Raw genomic sequence first — 18,986 nt, 5'->3', positions numbered from 1 at the left:
ATAAGAGGAGAAGAATGCCAGACCCATTTTGAATTTGAATTTAACAACTAGGACCCTTCTTTTCCCAGCAGCAAAGTGATTGCAGCTTCCTTAGAATGATTTAAGAATTCCCTGGAGGCATTTTGCCCAGGTCCCTTTGTAAGCTTTAGAATCCTCCTAACAGGGCTTATCAGAGAAGATTCCAATTTAGAGCAGCAAAAAGTTTAGTGTCTGTTATCAGCTCTAGCTTTTCTTTTTCTATTTTTTTTTTTTCAAAAGGAGACATGATGTTTTACAGTGTTAACAGTTTTGAAAGGTCCTACATTTCCAGTGAACAGAGTGCTTCTGTGAAAAGGGCTCTGAGAAGCATTATTCAGGCGAAAATGCATCAAAGGGATGTGAGTTGAAAAGAGAAAAGTTTGCCGATGTGGATGGAGATTGGAGACAGCGTGTGCTGACAGGTGCAATTATAGCCAAATAATTGAATCTTTTAAGAGAGATCTGGTGAGATAAGGCAGTAGTTGTGGACTCACATGGGAAATCTGTTCATAATTAGATATTCAGGGTTCCAGCTGTGGATGAAACACCAGCAAAGGGATCGTGAACTACTTTACAGGCAGGACATAATAACTATTGCACTTTGTGAAGCGGTGTGAGACAGCATGACTTCAGTCCCAGGGAAATTAATTGATAGAAAGTTTGGAGAGGAGGCTCAGTCTTCTCCTGCAGATTCGCAACAGTCTGGAACCTCTTTCAGCCCCTGAAAGCTAGTCAACCCAGCTTCCAAGTCCTTTGGTCTCAAAGAAATGAAAAAAATGTCAACTTTTCAAAGTTAATTAATTGCTTTAATTGGCAACATTAAACATCTTTCTTTGTTGTTTGAAGAGTTTCCAGGCACTTCAGTTTCCTTTGTCTATACCACGTGTCTTAGCCAAAGACACTGGGATGAGAACAATCCGGTGTTTATTTCTGAGAATGTTCCACCAAAGTCATAAAAGATGATAACCTTATTTATGGTCTTGAAATATAGGTGCTTGAGCCTTGACTCAATGAGAAGTGGGGTTACTGTACGAACTGCATCTCTACTTGCTCAGAGATCTGAACAGCAGTTCCTTCTTAGGGTCTCTACGTGGAGACAGAGCTGCGAAGAAGGTACAAACTAGCGCAATCATTTCTACTTAGAACAGGGCAAAGGCATCCCGAGCATTCCATTAGTAATTCTGTTAGACTTCTTGCTTCAGGCTTTCATTCTTAATGAAACAATATAACTTATTCTGCTGTGTTGTATGATTTTTTTTCTTTCAAATTTATAATTTCTCTTCTATGTATGGTTGGATTACCTTGTAATGCTCTTAAAGGTTCTTAAGTTGGCTGTGAGTTATAGGTTTCTGATAATTACACCTTAACTTAAATCTCAGGTGATAGCTCCTTTTCTACCACAAAGAATTGACTCCTTAAAGCCTTTGGATCTCTCGTATTTTCCTTCTTCTTTCCTTTTTTAACTGCCAACTTTTCACTTTCCCTTCTACCTATAAGCCTTTGGACTCCATTGGTACTTAGGCAGGTAGAAGACTGTCTTCTTCAAGTATTTAACAAGCTCAAAAGTAAACCCAGTTTTGCAACAAGAATCCACCACTGTAACCATGACCTATCCCATTCTCACATTAGGAAGCACCCAGCACTCTGCCTGACCCATAGGAAGCATTCAATACATGTTGGCCACAATAGTTGTTCTTTTAGCTACTGTTTAATTTATTTATTCATACCATGAGCTAATACTCACCATCTTTAGTATTTCCCTGGAGTTTGACCTCTGGTCTAATTTTGAAATTATTGTTGTCATATTTTCTGCCTGGTTCAGTAAGGGTGTTTTAGTATTTACATCATAAGCTACAATGGGGGTACTCAGATTTATCCATGGTGGGCCTCTCAATTCCAACATTGGTGCAGACTGCGTGACCTTTAAAAAACTGATCACAGGAGTGAATCTACAGGGTCCACTCTCAGCGTAGAAGTATGCTGAATCAAACACCTTTAACTGATCTCTAACTGAGTCAAGTGCATGTGGAGGAGTAACTTGCTGCCTAGTGAACTTTCCTTACCACCTTTCATTGTTCCTCAGTATGTATGTATGTTTGTATGATGTAATTTTAGTGGCATTAAATTTGGGCAGCTCAAAATTACATAATCACATTTAGCTTTAGTTTTAAGTACTAGTTGCTTGAAGCCTGTTCAGGGTGTTCCAAGCATCATCTGTTATGACAGGGCGTCTCCACCCTGCCTGTGTCTTATGATCACCCTGTGAGCTTTTAAAACAATGTAGCTGCTCAGGTCTGTCCCAGAGAGTCTGACTGCATTGCTCTTATGTAGCGCCCAGTGATTGGTATTTTTAAAAAGGCTCCTCGGGTAATCTGGAGGGTTGAGGACTGAGTGGCAGGAAAAGAGACTTAGGACACACTGGCTACATTTTTACCTGTGCTAACCAGCTTGGTTAAACGTTCCCCACAACTGAAGCTGTGCCCCACCCAGCCCTTCTCGTTTGCTCCACCTTGTAAATTAATAGAACAGAAGGAGCATAGCTTTGAGTCAGAGGAATTTGATTTCAAATCTTGTCTCTGTCTCTCATTAACAGTGTGTCCTTGGGGAAAAAAATGCTTAAATTTACTGAATGTTAGTTTCCCCATTTATCAAATGGGAATAATAAGACTTCTTTGTAAGTGAAGATGAAATTACTAATGGGACATGAAAACATTTAGCCCAGTACCCAGCACATAGTAGGAGCTCAGTATATGTTAGCTTTCTTTTCTTTTTTTTTAATAAATTTATTTATTTATTTTTGGCTGCGTTGGGTCTTCGTTGCTGTGCACAGGTTTTCTCTAGTTGCAGCGAGCGGTGGCTTCTCTTGTTGCAGAGCACAGGCTCTATGCACGCAGGCTTCAGTAGCTGTGGCTCGAAGGCTCTAGAGCTCAGGCTGAGTAGTGGCACACGGGTTTAGTTGCTTCGTGGCATGTGGGATCTTCCTGGACCAGGGCTTGAACCCATGTCCCCTGCATTGGCAGGCGGATTCTTAACCACTGCGCCACCAGGGAAGGCACTATGTTAGCTTTCTTTTATTCCTCCTTCTGTCTTTAATTTCTTCATAGGTAAAATGAGGGGCTCTGATAACATTTAAATTCTCCTTATTCCCTAAAATCCAATGAGTCTGATTCACCACCTTAAGGAGTGTGACTGGAGAGTAACCACCACATATGCTTTTCCACAAATTCAGTTTCTGTACAAAAAGGAGGCTGTTGGCGCCCAGTTGATAGAGAATGAATTTGGAGTTTCCTTCAGTATCATGTCCACGTATTCTCAGTTGGCTGCTTTTTCAACCTGATGTGTCTGGGAAGTGGCTGGCCAGGGTTGGGCATGTGGTTTGAGCTGTGGGAACAGAACTTTTTGACCAAGTAATGCCGTATGTCTTATGTTGGCACCCATCGTCTGCCCTTGACCACCATTCCCCTGCTGCAGCCTCATGACCATCCAACTTACTTTATACTTGTGATATTGGTGGTAGTACCTGGCATTTATGTTATAGCATCTATTTGAAGCGATACACTTACGAGGAGCCCAGGTGAAATTAGGAAACATCTTTCAATTACTACCTGGCTCATTAGTTTTTGTCAAGAAAATAAAATATTGTTGCCTTTTGATTCATTTCCAGAGAGTCATATATTCCAGGATAGCTTGGTATCAGGAAATGGTTTGTGATTTATGGCAATGACTCAGGAAGGCATCTGCCTTGCTTCATTGTGACACATACCTGCCTTTGCCTGGTCTCTGGCTCCAAGTGGAAGCACAGGCAAATGAGAGAGGATGTAAACTTCTATTATTACCTAGTTCAGGCTAGTCAAAGCAGAGGACTGGGAGGGTCTTCCAGTGTGAAGACTCAGAAGAGTTGCTTGTGTTATAGACAGATAAATGGTCCACGGGAAAAGACATCTGTTGATGACAATAGGATCTTCTACTGTTTCCCAGTGCCCTGCAAAGTGTAACATGGGATGCAGTGTAACTTAAGGGTTGAGAGCAAGAGTTTAGAAATCATGATAAGCTGGATTCAAGTTTTGGCTTTATCACTATCTGTAGCAAGAATCGGCAAGCTTTTTCAGTAAAGGTCCAGCTAGTAAATATTTTAGGCTTTGTGGGCCATATGGTCTCAGTCACAACTACTCAACTCCGCTGTTTTAGGCAAAAGGAGCCATAGACAATACATTAACGAATGGGCATGGCTGTGTTCCAATAAAACTTTATTTACAGAAACAGGCAGTAGGCCAGATTTGACCTGCAGCTGTAGTTTGCACACCCCTGGTCTATAGAATGTTGCACCAATAAGTTACTTTAATTCAAGTTTCTCTTGAGTATTCAAAGAGACAGTGCATGTAATAAAACACTTAACACATGTTTGGCATATGATACGCTCTTGAAAATAGTAGTCACTATTATTTTGTTAACATATCGTATATCATATAATTTAAGATGCCATGGTTGTAAGATGTATCTGGATTTCAGAGTTGATAACAGATCTTAGGATTGGTGAAATTTGGTAACATTAATTACAGTAACAAGGTTATAATTAGAATTTTAGGTCTTGTTCTGCCAGTGATAGCTTAACTTGTCTAACATTTCTCTGTGATGTTTCTCTTTTCAGAGACACATGTCACGAACTCCTGGGACATGTCCCTCTACTTGCGGATCCTAAGTTTGCTCAGTTTTCACAAGAAATAGGCCTGGCATCTCTGGGAGCATCAGATGAAGACGTTCAGAAATTAGCCACAGTGAGTTCATTTTCAACCTAAAAACCCATTCTGTTTATGTCTATTCGTAAGGTAAAGAAAATTTTAGAGTTACTGACTGTGAGTGATAAGGCAAACATTCTGGAGAGGGCATGGCGTCTTTACTTTTCCCCATGTGTGTTCCTTTGAAGCACAATGTGTTCTTGGCCTATTAACTGTCAAAATCTTTGTATTTTATCCTTCTCATTCAGGGACTGGCTAGATTGTAGATATTTGAGGCTTGCAGGTCATGAGGCCTCTGTCATAGCTACTTAGCTCAGCCAGTGTGGTGTAAAAGCAGCCACAGACAGTACATAAATGAATAAGTGTGGCTGTATTCCGATAAAACTTTATTTATAAAAGCTGGCGGTGGGCCAGATTTGGCCTGTATGCTGCAATTTGCCAACTCTTGTTCTAGTTCAATGTTTATTTCCTAGAAACATTTGTAATAATGAAAATTATGCATTTATGGTAAAGTAGAGGTTGTACTCGGGATTATTTCTTTTTTTTTTTTTTTAAAGGATTTTCTTATTTATTTATTTATTTATTTATTTATTTTTGGCTGTGTTGGGTCTTCGGTTCGTGCGAGGGCTTTCTCCAGTTGCGGCAAGCGGGGGCCACTCTTCATCGCGGTGCGGGGACCGCTCTTCATCGCGGTGCGCGGGCCTCTCTCTATCGCGGCCCCTCCCGTCGCGGGGCACAGGCTCCAGACGCGCAGGCTCAGCAATTGTGGCTCACGGGCCCAGCTGCTCCGTGGCATGTGGGATCTTCCCAGACCAGGGCTCGAACCCGTGTCCCCTGCATTAGCAGGCAGACCCTCAACCACTGCGCCACCAGGGAAGCCCGGGATTATTTCTGATTAGTCAGTATGGGTTTGGTCAGACACAATTTGAACCAGCAATAAGCAGCTCATGCTAAACAATTATTTTAAGTACAAAACCAGAAAAAGATTTAATAGATACTATGGTCTCAGCAAGGTTCTTCTCAAAACAAGCAGTATGAGAGGAAAGGTGTAATGTTGGCGGCTACCTTTAAGCTGCTGAAGAGCCAGATCTAGCAAGCTCATATGCCTCATCCTAGCCCCATTTCAAGGAGCCCCGAGTAAGAAAGAGCAGGTTTAGCAAACCCACCTACCTACAGGGTCCATTGTGTTAGCCTCAATGAGCAAAGGTACTGGAGGAAGAAAATATAGGATCCTAAATTGTGTGTATTTGACACAGACACACATTGATGGCGTATTAGGCACGTAGGAATATTCTTCACTCCCACCAAGAAACAAGTGTTCTCCTAGATTTCTTAAGATGCAAAGCCCTTTCAGTATACCTTTTGTTTCCTAATTTTGATAGAGATACAGGAACTGAGAAATATTTTTCTACTAAAAGAGAAATAGCAGTGCAAAAGCCATGCTGTTGGCATCAGTGTGGGGATGGGTAGGGTTGAGTGGGGACTGCGGTGAACTCAGGAGAGCATGCCTCTTCTACAGCAGAAGCCTGCCAGGTGGGAATGTGGGCCTTTGTGTGGCTGGATCTCCAAAATTTTGAGAGAGGCTGGAAATCTAGATTTCTAAGTGAAATTTAATGATTTAAAAATTTTGGCTCTTAAAAAGAAATCTACCATTACAAGCTGAGGAAAATATATTTGTAGACTGAACTGGGAGCTAGGCTTCCAATTTGTAACCTCTACTCTAGGGATTGTATCTCACGTATATTGGCTATCTATTACTGCGTAACAAGTAATTCCAAAATTTAGTGGCTTAAAACAATAAACATTTATTATCTCATAGTTTCTGTGTTTGGAGATTCGGGAGCAGCTTAGCTGAGTGGTTTTGGCTTAGGGACTTTCCTGTGGTTGGCGTTAAGATGTGGGCTGGGCCCGTAGATGTCTTCAGGTTTGGGAAAGTTCTCCCAAGCTGACTCAGTCATGTGGCTGTTGGCAACAGGCTTCCTTCAGAAGAGAGAGAGAGAGAGACAGAGAGAAAGAAAGAAAGAGAGAAAGAGAAGGGAAGAGACAGAGATAGTTACTGAGGGAGGAAGTTGTAATGCCTTTTGTGGCTTGATCGTATGCTGATCACATCAGCCACATTTTATTCATTAGAAGGGACTCACTCCAGCCCATACTCAAGGGGGGGAGAATTCGTCTCCACTTTTTGGAGAAAGGAGCATCAAAGTATTTGTAGATGTATTTTAAAACCTCCACAACATAAGTCCTGTTATTTAATTATCAAACCTAAGCTCCGGCTTTAGATTCCACATTTTGGAACTTTTCTGTGCCTTTCAAGTTTCTCTTGAAATGTTCTGGTTTCAGCCTTTGATCCCTACAGTTTATACTCTTGATCAGAGATGAATGTTTTGCTTACTAGTCTTATTCTGAACAGCTACAAACTGGGATTCAACCCTGCCAGGCTGTGTGAGTGTGTGTGTGTGTGTGTGTGTGTGTGTGTGTGTGTGTGTGTGCGTGCGCACGCGCCCGTGTGTCCAAAGAGAGGAGGAGAAGGAATGAGGTAGGACTTCATGGACGTGAATGTAGGTAGATCCTAGTGAGTGATCTAATTTCTTTCTTAAAAGTAGTGACAAGAAAGCAGTTTTATTGTCCCTTCCATTAAATGATGATTGATTAATTCCATCATTCAAACTAACATTTACAAGGAATATGACAGGGTCCTCACTTTTCAGAAATTCACAGTCTATATAGATAAAACTAAGATTTGTCAGAGGAGAGAAACTTTCTGCTGAGTCTTGAAAGATGAGAAAAAGCCAGCCAAGTGGTGAAGGGGGAAAGGAAGAGTAGAGGGGCAGTTTCATTTAGAATAAGAAATCTTTCTGGTTTGGGGGCTAGACAGGGAATGCCAGGGAATGCTGAAGCCAAGGATTGCCTTTTGTGTTCATTTTCTATCATTACAATTAACAAATTACTCCTGACTTAAAACAATATAAATCTGTTATCTTACAGTTTCATAAAGTTACAAGTCAGACACACTTCTCACTGGGCTAAGATTAAGGTGTCAGCAGGGCTGTGCTCCTCTCTGGAAGCTCTGGGGGAGAATCTATTTTCTTGTTTTTTTCCAGCTGCTAAAGGCTGCCTGCATTCCTTGGCTTGTGGCCCCCTTCCTCCATCTTCAGAACAGTAATGTTGCATCTCTCTGACCTTCCTACCATCGTCACATCTCTCTCTCTCTCTCTCACTGACCTTTGCTTTTAAGGACTGATGTGGGGTCTACCTGGATAATTCAAAGGTATCCATTCAAAGTCCATATCTGCAAAGGTGACATATTCACAAGTTCTGGAGATTAAGACATGGATATCTTTGGGGGGGCCATTATTGTTTCTATTTTTACACTTGCAAGATAAAACTAATAATTGAACCTTGAAACCTGTTTTACCAGGGCCAGTGAATTTGGAGGATGAGTAAGTTTTCTTTTGGAATTTACATTCTTTAGCGTGGTTCCAACACCCTTGGCCATGGATTGCCCTAGCCCCAGTAGCCAAAAACACTTCCATCTATTAGAGATCATTAGATCATTAATCTTGTTTCTCTCACTTTCTTTTGCCCTCTTTTTCAATTGTTCTTTGCCTAGAATGTACCTGCTTTTCTGTAGAAGCCAATTCGAGTCAACAGATATTCTTTAAGTGGCTAAAGAATCCTAGGTACCATGAGGTAGGAATAGGGAAAAGACAAAGAAGTTGTACTTACTTGAAAGAACTCATGATCTAGTACACAAAAATACAGAAAACCCAGAGTCAGTGTTAACTTTTATTTACGTACATCAGCAGATATGTAGGAGAAGTGGATTTAAGGTCAGTCTTCTAAGTGTGTGTGAATTCTGAGTTCATTGTCGGAGACCGGGGCTCAGAATCGGGCAGGGACCAGCAGAGAGGTTCTTCTCTGTATAGAAATAGTTGGTGACAGGTTAGGGAGGATCAAGAGTCTCCCAAGGGAGCCAACATGTCTGGAACCTCATGGTGGCTTTGACTTTAAGTCTTTTGAAAGTTTACACCAAAGAGAGTATAAGCTTTCAAGAGACTGAAAAGATTTTGAGTCTCTTGTAAATGCAGTGGAGAAGTTCGGGCTGGGGGTGGTGCCTCACCAAGGTCTTGCCTGATCTACTTATTTCTCTTTTCCTGATGTTGCATGTTGCCCCTACCTCAGCTCTCTTTGATTTTCTGTCTCTCACGAGCCTTGCAGGTCCAATATTTTCCAATTTTATAGACTTCCCACTTACTTTGGAAAGCGTTTTGCAGACCAAGGAGACATTTGGAAAGCTTCTTCCATGTGATGGGAAGAATACGGAGGAAGATGGGCTCACAGTGTGAGGAAGTTAGGGAGGCTTTTTTCTGAAATGATGCTGTACCTGCCTTTGACTTCTAGAACCACATCCCAGCCCTCAGTTAAAAACAAAGTGAATAGAAAACTGCTGGAAGTTGGTTTTGAAAGAAAACACAGATTCCAGCCAGGCAGTTTCACAGTAAACCCAGGAATAAATAACCTACTGGATGGCATGCATATTAAGGACTGTCAAGCCATATACTGAAGCTAGAAGACCAATTTAATGACCCCATTGCAAGGACTAAGAGATTAAGAGATAAGCCCTCACTGGGAGGGGTAAAAAGTCCAATGGTAGGGGAAGAGTGGTGGTTAGCGAGCCCTCTTGGCTGTCCAGATGAGAAATGGAGGTATTATTAGCTGATTTCCTCCAAGTCGTGTTCATTAAGTCCCCTGAAAAAGTACTAGAATAAAATGAGAGATGAGATGCACCAAAGGAGAAAAATCCATAGAGAGGACAAATGGAAAACCACAGAAATCACTATTTATGCAGAACAACGAGACAGCCCATATTATTCTTTTACTCTCGGTGAGATTTATATTATTAATGACTCTGTTTGTAGAGTGCCTGCTTTTCCTTGTTTAGTGAACTCAAGCACTTATGAAAAAGAGAGTCATGCCTGGTGAAAGTAGACAATAACTTTCTGTGATATGCTGTCAACCAATCCATCTAAGGCAGAATACAGCCTCCCCCCAAGCCTAAGGGGCGCCGCCAAACTCTTGTTTTGTTCAAAGCTGCTACTGAACTTCTGGGTCTGATTTCAGAGGGACTAGGTGATTGCCTATACCTACTGCCTCTTCTTGCTATATTTCTGCATGATATTTATTTTGACATTTTAATAATGCTCATTTTTGAGAATGAAGCTATCTCTGCTGTTTTATGTGGGCAATGGTGTCTACTCCCTGAGAACCGTTTAAATGAAACTCTTTTGTATCTGAAGAAGTTGATGATGATGCTTGGTGACTGTATGTGAAATGCATTGTTATACACATAAATAATTTGCCCTCTGGTGGATAATGAATAAGGCCGCTGGATTTGGCAGCTGCACCCTTTTCATACTCATCGTAGCTGTCCAGGGTCTGTGCACGACAGATATGCAAAAATATGCCCCAAAAGGGTTGCATAGCGTGTGCTGTAATTTTCAGACCAGCCATTTCCCACTGTAGTACTGGCTTACATGGATTTAATAGATTAGTGTCCTCTTTAAGGACGGTAATCGTAAGTGCCTTCAGGGGCCAGACAGGTAGCCAGTATGTGTGAAATAGCCTGATAGAAGATAACAAGGAGTACTGGAGCCTGTGGAGAACTAGAGAATACACATTACATTGCACCTAAAGGCCTTCGAATTCAAAAATGAAAATAAAACAAAATGTTCTTTGGCTGCAAATCATGTTTGCAAGCTGAATCGGAACTCTAGGCTCTCAGTTGCCAGCCCTTGTATTTAAAGTTAGATTATACATTATACTATACCATGCTGAATGACCAGCCCATGCTAGACTCGTCTTTATATCATATTGGACGTTCTCAATTACTGCTTACTGGACAACTGACTATTTTTCCCAAGAAAGGACGGCTATTACCATCTTCACTAGAAATAAGTATCTTATTGCTATTGAGAGGTGACTGGTTTTGAATTACAACTTTAAACAGTCACAAGCATGACTGTCATACATATATGCTGAGCATGTGTCAAAGATTTATTTAACTCAGTCATGAGGGAAAAACAAGATGGTAAATGTAGCTCAAAGAAGAATTTGAGAGACAGACTACCTAGTCACTGAAAGAAAGAATCTTGGAACAAGGTGCGAAATGTTTTATGTTCTACAGGGCAAAGAACTGTAACCTTGAAGTTATCTTTTCTACCAGGCAGAAGTCATTTGCATGTCTAGCGGACAAAAATAACTTGCAATTTATCAGTCTTCATAAAATTAACAGCATCTGGGCCTCAATCAATATAAATAGGAAGTCAGACAAAGGGTATATTCCCTAGACCAGTGTTTTTCAAATGGTAATGTGTATAAAATAACCTAGGGATCTTGTTACGTGTCAGATTCTGGCCAAGTAGGTCTGGAATGGGGCCTGAGATCTGGCATTTCTGATAAGATCCCAGGTAATGCTGATGCTCTTCGTTCAAGAGAAGCGGGTGACCGTTACACAGGTGCACCTGTTAGACAATGCTTGAGTATGTCTTTCAAAAGGCATGTGGTAAGCTTTTAGCTTTATTTCCATATTCAATACTTTTGCTAAAAACTAAACTAATAGGGTATAGCCAGATAAATATTGTGCGGTGTGACATAAGTTTATTTAGGACTTATTCTGGGCCTGAAAATGGACCCTTGTATCTCTGAGTGCCATGTCACTGCTTCCATTTTGTGTGTCTGCTCTCACACTCTCCTGCTGCCTGCTATTTTGCCATATGACTTATATCATTCAATTTGACAGGAATGCACAAACAGGAACTTGCTGATCAGGTAAATTTAGGAACTAGTCCTAGAAAATTATTGATTTCTCTTTCCCCAAATGTTAGGAAATGTAAAGGGACGCCTTTCACCAAACACTGTGTCCCATCCTATGATGCAGATGGCTTCAATTCAGTCTATTCACTTCTCACATCATAAAGGCATTTGAAACAGACAAAGCTGTGCATCATTTGTTGGAGAAAGCAATCAGTAGGAATACACCACAGATGTTTCCCAAGCAGAATAAATCGGCCTCTGGCCCATTTGGAATTTTCCCTCTACAGAGAGTTTTAGGTTATCCATTCAGTTCTGTCAATCCCAAAACATGTTTACCTTCACTTCCTGATGAAGGGCTTCTGTCACTGGGTCTTGGTAAAGCTGATGAGCAAAGTGTCTTGGCCAAGGGTAATGAAGGAGTAACCAGAATGTGTCCCCAGAACATTAGTCTCATGAAATGTTACTATGAGTTCTATGCCAGAAGGGATCAATGGGCAAATATATTTGGGAAAAACTGGGTTAAGTGAAGTAAACAGCTTTGTTTTCAAAGTGTAGGATTTTCAGGGCCTTTAATAAGATAATGTGCAGAGCGAATCGTATAAGTGATAAAAATTTTATTTTTACAAACTGACCATGTTCCCTCCATTTTAAGATGCCATTAAATTAATTTAATAGTTTTTTTTTAAAGGGGAAAAAGATTCAACTAGCAAAATTTTTTGACATTGTTTGTAAGAAGCTCCATTTTAGAAATGTTAAAATGTGAACTTGAAAATTAAGAAAGTACGTTATATGGTCGCCGAAGTCTCTTTTTATGGAAGACATATTAGCATCCCAAGCTATTAATATTCCAAGGAGCACAGTTTAAGAGATACGAGTCTAGATTGTTTTTTAAAATGGTGAAAGTCACTGTGAGCAGAGACCTGATCACCAGCTAATTTTTTTATAGGAAAGGGCTGTCAAAAAATTAGTAATATAGGGTTCTGTTTGTACTTTATCAAAGCAAATAATTTATTAGTTCCAAGTAAAAAGTTTGCATTGTTTGGGGTTTTTGATGGCCATGAATCAAGTGTGTTTGAATTTCCAGGTATAAACAGGACTTTTTTCATGCTGAGAGCAGTAATGAAATATACAGTCAGCCTTAAACTAACAATTGACTATAATTCACATTAGAAGTATAATTGTAAAGGTAACCTTAGTTTATGAATTCCTAATTAATGTTTTCCTGTCTGTGGAGGACCTTAGCTTGTTTCCCGGTCTCTCATGACCTTGCCTACCTGGCTGGAGGTGGGGAACTTACGGCTTTTAAAAGACTTATGCCCAACTCTACTTCTTTCTGAAGATGGATGACATTAAAAATGACCATTTTAGTATCTCTACAGGAAGCTCAAAATAAGCCCCAGGCTTATTTATTCCATGTAGAGTCTTTGAACTAGTTCAGCTATTTGGATCATTTGATACAAAGCTGACAAAAAGCTGGAAGGACTGTACTTTTATACATTCTTAATTGAGATGTTTGGGTGGATGATGAGTTTGTGTGTTATTTCCAAGAGTAACTTAATTAAAAGTTAATAATATCTATTCCAACTCATTACTTTCACTTTTATGTCTTCTGTGCATATAGAAAAGTGGTCTTGCCTTGCAAGGAGCACTGTATTTCTTTAACTAGCCCCTTAGAACTTCACTTCTGTCCTTTGTCATTGTTTTCACTACCCCCTCCCTTGGTCTTTTTCTACCTGAGTGCTCCAAGGCCACACTTCCTTCTGTCTATACTTTCTTTTGAGATCTTTGATATTGGAGCTAAGGGTATTTTGCTCTAGCTGTATATGTGTCACTTACAATATTCATCGTTGACATTACAGGTGTTTGTCATCTATTTATATTATGATGAGAATACCACCATTATTTGGAATTAAAAAGTGAGCTCTACATTGCTCACTATGTTTAGAAACAAATCTATTTGCAATCCGGAATAGTTGTACATTTTTTGCAACTCAAATCTTTCTTCAACATTTGTAACTGTATCCTAGGGGCTTCAGAGAGATATCATAAAACTGCAGATGAGGAAAAAAACCCCCAACAACCTATTTTAGATATTTGGAAACTCATGAAAATAGAGCTGCTTTGGTAACTGTTCATTCTCTGTTTGTGTGCTAAGCTCTGTGCCCACTTGATTTTATCCTTACAGTAGCATTGCAAGTCAGCAGTTGGAGTCTCAGAACTTGATGAAGATGCTAGTAGGATGTTCTGATGGGGAGTATGGGGTGTGGTGTGGTGGGATGTGGTAGGAAGGGTCTGAACCTGAAGTGAGCCCAGCGGGGTTTGAGTGCCAGCTTTGTTTTTTTCTAGCTTTATTGAGAAATAACTGACTTAACGACATTATTTAAGTTTAAGGTGTACAATATGTTGATTTGATATACTTACCTATTTTAGAATGATTACCACGACAGCGTTAGCTAACACCTGCATCACCTCATATAATTACCATTTCTTTTTTGGGGTGAGAACATTTAAGATCTACTCTTTCAGCAACTTTCAAGTATATAATACAGTGTTATTAACTATTGTCAGCATGCTGTACGTTAGATCCCCAGAACTTATTTATCTTATAACTGGAGGTTTCTATCCTTTGACCAATATCTCCCCTTTCCCCCCAACCCCCATCTTCTGGTAACCACCATTCTAATTTGTGTTTCTATGAGTTCAGCTTTTTTTATAAATTTATTTATTTATTTGTTTGTTTATTTATGGCTGTGTTGGGTCTTTGTTGCTGCGCACGGGCTTTCTCTAGTTGCAGCGAGCGGGGGCTATTCTTCGTTGCGGTGCGCGGGCTTCTCACTGCAGTGGCTTCTCTTGTTGTGGAGCACGGGCTCTAGGCACGCGGGCTTCAATAGTTGCAGCACTCAGGCTCAGTAGTTGTGTCTCGTGCGTTCTAGAGCACAGGCTCAGTAGTTGTGGCGCACGGGATTTAGTTGCTCTGTGGCATGTGGGCTCTTCCCGGACCAGGGCTCGAACCCCTGTCCCCTGCATTGGCAGGTGGATTCTTAACCATTGAGCCACCAGGGAAGTCTGAGTTCAGCTTTTTTAGATTCCACATATAAGTGATATCAAACAGTATTTGTCTTTCTCTGTCTGACTTATTTTACGTAGTGTAATACCTTCAAGGTCTATCCGTGTTGTCACAAATGGCAGGATTTCCTTCTTTCTCATGGCTGAATAATATTCCATTATATATATATACCAGGTTTTTATCTGTTCATCCACTGATGGACACATAGGTTGTTTTCATATTTTGGCTATTTTGAATAATGCTGCAATAAACATGGGAGTGCAGACAGCTCTTAGAAATATTGTTTTCATTTCCTTTGGTTATATACCCGGAAGTAGAATTGTTGGATCAGATGCTAGTTCTGTTTTCAAGTTTTTGAGGAACCTCCATACTGTTTTCCTGAGTGGCTGCAATAATTTCCATTCCCACCAACAGTGCACAAGGGTTCTCTTTTCTCTGCATCCTTGCCAACACTTGTTGTCTCTTGTATTTCGATGATCTGAGTGGCAGCTTTGTTACTTCTTGATCTCGTACTCAGGGACAAATTACATTCCCTGTTCGTGCTTCAAATGCCTTCTTTAAAAATGGAGATGTTCTTCTACCACTTGAAGCTGAATGAGGAGCAAATGAGATGAAATACTTTTGTGATGCATGCGGTGCCATTATCATTCCCACGTAGGAGACGACTCGACCTCACCGTCACCCCTCAAATCCGAACTGCACTAAAGGAGTTATATTGTTGATTAAATAATTTCCAAGTCATGTCAAGCCCCTAAATCCCCTGGATCCTCATCCAGAGCTAACTTCCTCCTGTGATTCAAAAGCCCTGACATTGAATCCTCCTTACTTTCTCTTCTCAGAATAAGATGGGATGCATTCTTCAAGCACAGAAGATTCGTGCAGTCATTTTAATTTCCATAAAGATGTACAAAAGAAGGAATTTTCTGATTTAACTACAGTAAATTAGGTTTTCAAAATCTTAGACTTGTATTAACAGAAATATCTGTGGTGTAATTCCATTTCTAGCAGAAGCAGAGAGAGATGGTTGAAATTTTTTTTATGAAGAAGAATAGCCGAGGTAATGTTATATCGAACTATAGGAATGTAATTACCCCATTCCACAAATGTAGTTTTCAAATGAAGGAGTCAAAAGGATTTCCAAAGCTATTCTTCTGAACTGTGATATAAAAACCCAGAACACATTTAGTAGATGTAAAATGTATTACTGTACATTATGAGCCACAATGAATGAAAGAATAATAAGAAAAGCGACGGGAGATTGAACACACAGTGATTAAAAATCTCTTTGCTCCCTTTGTAGGAATATTGTAATTTGCTTAGAATTTTATGTTTTGTCACTGTAAGGATGGGCATTTCTGGAATATTTCTGATGGGTGGATATCATACTGGGGAAAGGTCTCCCGGAAAATGGAAATGCTCTCATTTGAGGGCTTCGGTACAGACTAGGTGTAAGTAAGAAATGCTGGGAGAGTGGGGAGGAATACATCACCTCAGGCCCTCATCATTCTTTTCAGAGTCTGAAAGTCTGTCCTTTATAGTGTCCATATAAAATCAAGAAAGTTGTTAAGAGAGTAAATCCTAAGAATTCTCACCACAAGGAAACACATTTTTTTTTTTTTGCTTTTTCTTTTCTACTGTATCTATATGAGATGATAGATGCTAACCAAACTTCTTGCGCTTATCATTTCACAGTATATGTAAGTCAAACCATTATGCTGTACACCTTAAATTTATACAGTGAAGTATGTCGATTATACCTCAATAAAACTGGAAAGAAACCTATTCCCTTAGCAATGAAGAGACGGCAGGGTGAATTAGGGACTCCTTTACTGAGAAGTCTTTACAAATCTTTACAAAAACCTTCGTTTCTCTTCCTTATTACAAAAATGACACATATTCATTGTAGAAAATTTTTAAAAATGGATAAGCAAGGAAAAGAGTATAAAGATCATTTGTAACATCACAGCAGCAATAACCAGTGTTAACATTTTGGTATATAGCCTCCTAGTTTTTCTGAAAAGTCATTTTGCCACGTCAAATAAGAACTTAGTAAAGGGGAGTCTTGGCTTTGGAAAAAGAAGCAGCAAGATGTTCATCCATTTATCAAACACTTGTGCTGTCAGGAGAGACTTTATCTTTTACACCAACAGAAGAAAGAATAAATTGGAAGTACTCTAGAAATATGGGGTTTATGACTTTTCACTCAGGTAAGTTGCAAAGTGTTTTAGTGAACATCAGATGTAGCTAATGAGTTTTGTTTGCTTTTCCTTTCATTATTTTGAGAAAAAAGTTAGCACATAGCACTTTTTTACATTAAAATTTGGTTTTCATATATATTTTAATCTTCAGTCTTCAAATTTTGCATTTTTCTTGTCCCCATTAGTGAGTGCTACTTTTGTCTAATGAATATTCACCCCTCTTACTGTTCTTATTTTGGGTAAGATCATGAACATCCTTCCCCATAGCACATGATCTCAGATAATCATACAGGTAGGGAGGAAAAGGGAAAGCTGGAATGAAATAGAGTGAACCCTCCTATATACGACACTAGGTGGTTTTCCTTGAGCCTGTGCGCTTTAGGGACTGGCTAGCGAGGCCGTATAGTGTAGCAGGTATTCAGAGTGCAGGCTTTAGGGTCAAATTACGTGGCTTCACATCCAGCTCTATCACTTCCTGGCTGGGTAACCTTGGCTAAGTTAGTTAACCTCTCTGTGCCTTAGTTTCTTCATCTTTAAAACGAGAATAATAAGATATCAAGTCTTGTAGCTCTATTGGGGATGAATGAAATAATGCATCGTAAAGCTGCTTAGCACAGAGATGTGTTCAATAAATGTGAGCTAGTGTATTTGACACGGTTGCACTCATAGGCATCTAGTTGGCCACATCAGTAAGACTCAAGTGCAGGAAAGGTCCCTGGAGAGTATTTCTACTCTTCGGGTGACACTGCTTAATTCTCTAACTTTCAATAGCTCAGGTTTTCCCTTCTGAAATGCAGACTCTGCAGTTTATACTACAAAGGGGTTTTAGTTGGAGCCAGCATGCTGCTTTGCAATGTAAAATGTTTTAACCATAAATAATAAAGGGAAGGCCTCATCTGAATGATGTCAAGCTTCTGCCTAGAGATGGAGGAGGCCTCCCCTGAGTTAATAGCATACCTCCCCTGAGCGAACACAGAGAAAGGCAAGTTGCAGGAAACCGCCAGGGGAGAACAAATGAATAAATATTGTTTGTGCCAGGGACAGCACGTGAAATAGGAATTCCTGACTGAACTTTTCAAGCAGATTAGCAGTGGTGCTGTTCATCGGTACATGCAGCACTCCCTGAATAACTCAAGAAAGCCGTAAATTGGGGGTTTCAAATCTTGGCTGCTCACTCCTTATGAGTTCAAGTTCCTGAGAATTTAAGCCAGGTGTTTGCAGTTTGGTTGTAAGATGGCTGCATTAACACAAAAGTATGTAAGGAAGTTATTGGAAGAATTCCAAAAGATGTTGTTTGCTCTAGTTTTGAAAGTGTCTCCATGTTTATGCACAGAGGTCCTAGGTTGGTGTCTAACTAGCAAGGATTGAAAGTTCTCTGTAATAAACCAAGGGGAGATACCTTAAAATAACATACTTCAGAAACGTTCAAACGTTTATCTCTCATAAACACCGTTATTGCGCTGTTCACCTTTTCTTCTCTCAAATCTAATTAAGAAGAGTTCTTCCAAGATAAAAGTCAGGGCTATAACTGGCTAGAAAGGGGCATTGGACTCTGCTTCTTTGCACAGATGTTTAGCAAAGGCATGACCTTGCTGGATTTCTACTGCATACCTTTTCCATAGCTCTGATAGAATCAATTATGGCATGTTCATTTATTCATTCAGTGAATGAGCATCTACTATGTGTCAGGCATCAGGAATTCAACTGTAAAACAGGTAGGCATGGTCCTGCTTCTTGGCGACTTGCAGTTTAGTGAGGGATACAGGTAAGGATTTATTTATTTATTAAGATTTTTCTTTTTTTTTTTGATGCGGACCATTTTTAAAGTCTTTACTGAATTTGTTACAATATTGCTTCTGTTTCATGTTTTGTTTTTTTGGCCCTGAGGCATGTGGGATCTTGGTTCCCCTACCAGGGATCGAACCCACACCCCCTGCATTAGAAGGCGAAGTCTCAACCATTGGACCACCAGGGAAGTCCCACAAATAAGGATTTAAATATAACTTAAGTGCAAAGACAGGGAAAGGAGGGCGCTTGGGTCAGGTTCAGGGAGAGGAATGGATGATCAAAAGTGGTTTCCTGGGGGAAGACTTTCTCAGCAGTCAAGTTATTATTTTTTAATTTGCTGTTATATATGCTTACTGAGAGAATAGA

At 40.0% G+C, this 18,986-nt stretch overlaps 1 protein-coding gene across 1 annotated transcript in view; it reads left to right on the top strand.

Moving 5' to 3' along the window:
* TPH2 (tryptophan hydroxylase 2) overlaps positions 1-18,986 on the top strand; it is an 88,681-nt gene that overhangs the window by 47,411 nt on the left and 22,284 nt on the right. The window contains exon 8 of the mRNA XM_007195006.2: positions 4,667-4,793. Within this exon, the coding sequence (XP_007195068.2) occupies positions 4,667-4,793 (127 nt within the window). The remainder of the gene's footprint in view (positions 1-4,666; positions 4,794-18,986) is intronic.

Source organism: Balaenoptera acutorostrata, chromosome 11, assembly GCF_949987535.1.
Source record: "Balaenoptera acutorostrata chromosome 11, mBalAcu1.1, whole genome shotgun sequence".
NCBI classification, from domain to species: Eukaryota; Metazoa; Chordata; class Mammalia; order Artiodactyla; family Balaenopteridae; genus Balaenoptera; species Balaenoptera acutorostrata.
Note: the sequence above shows the minus strand (reverse complement) of the source record. Positions and strands in the feature narration are given on the sequence as shown.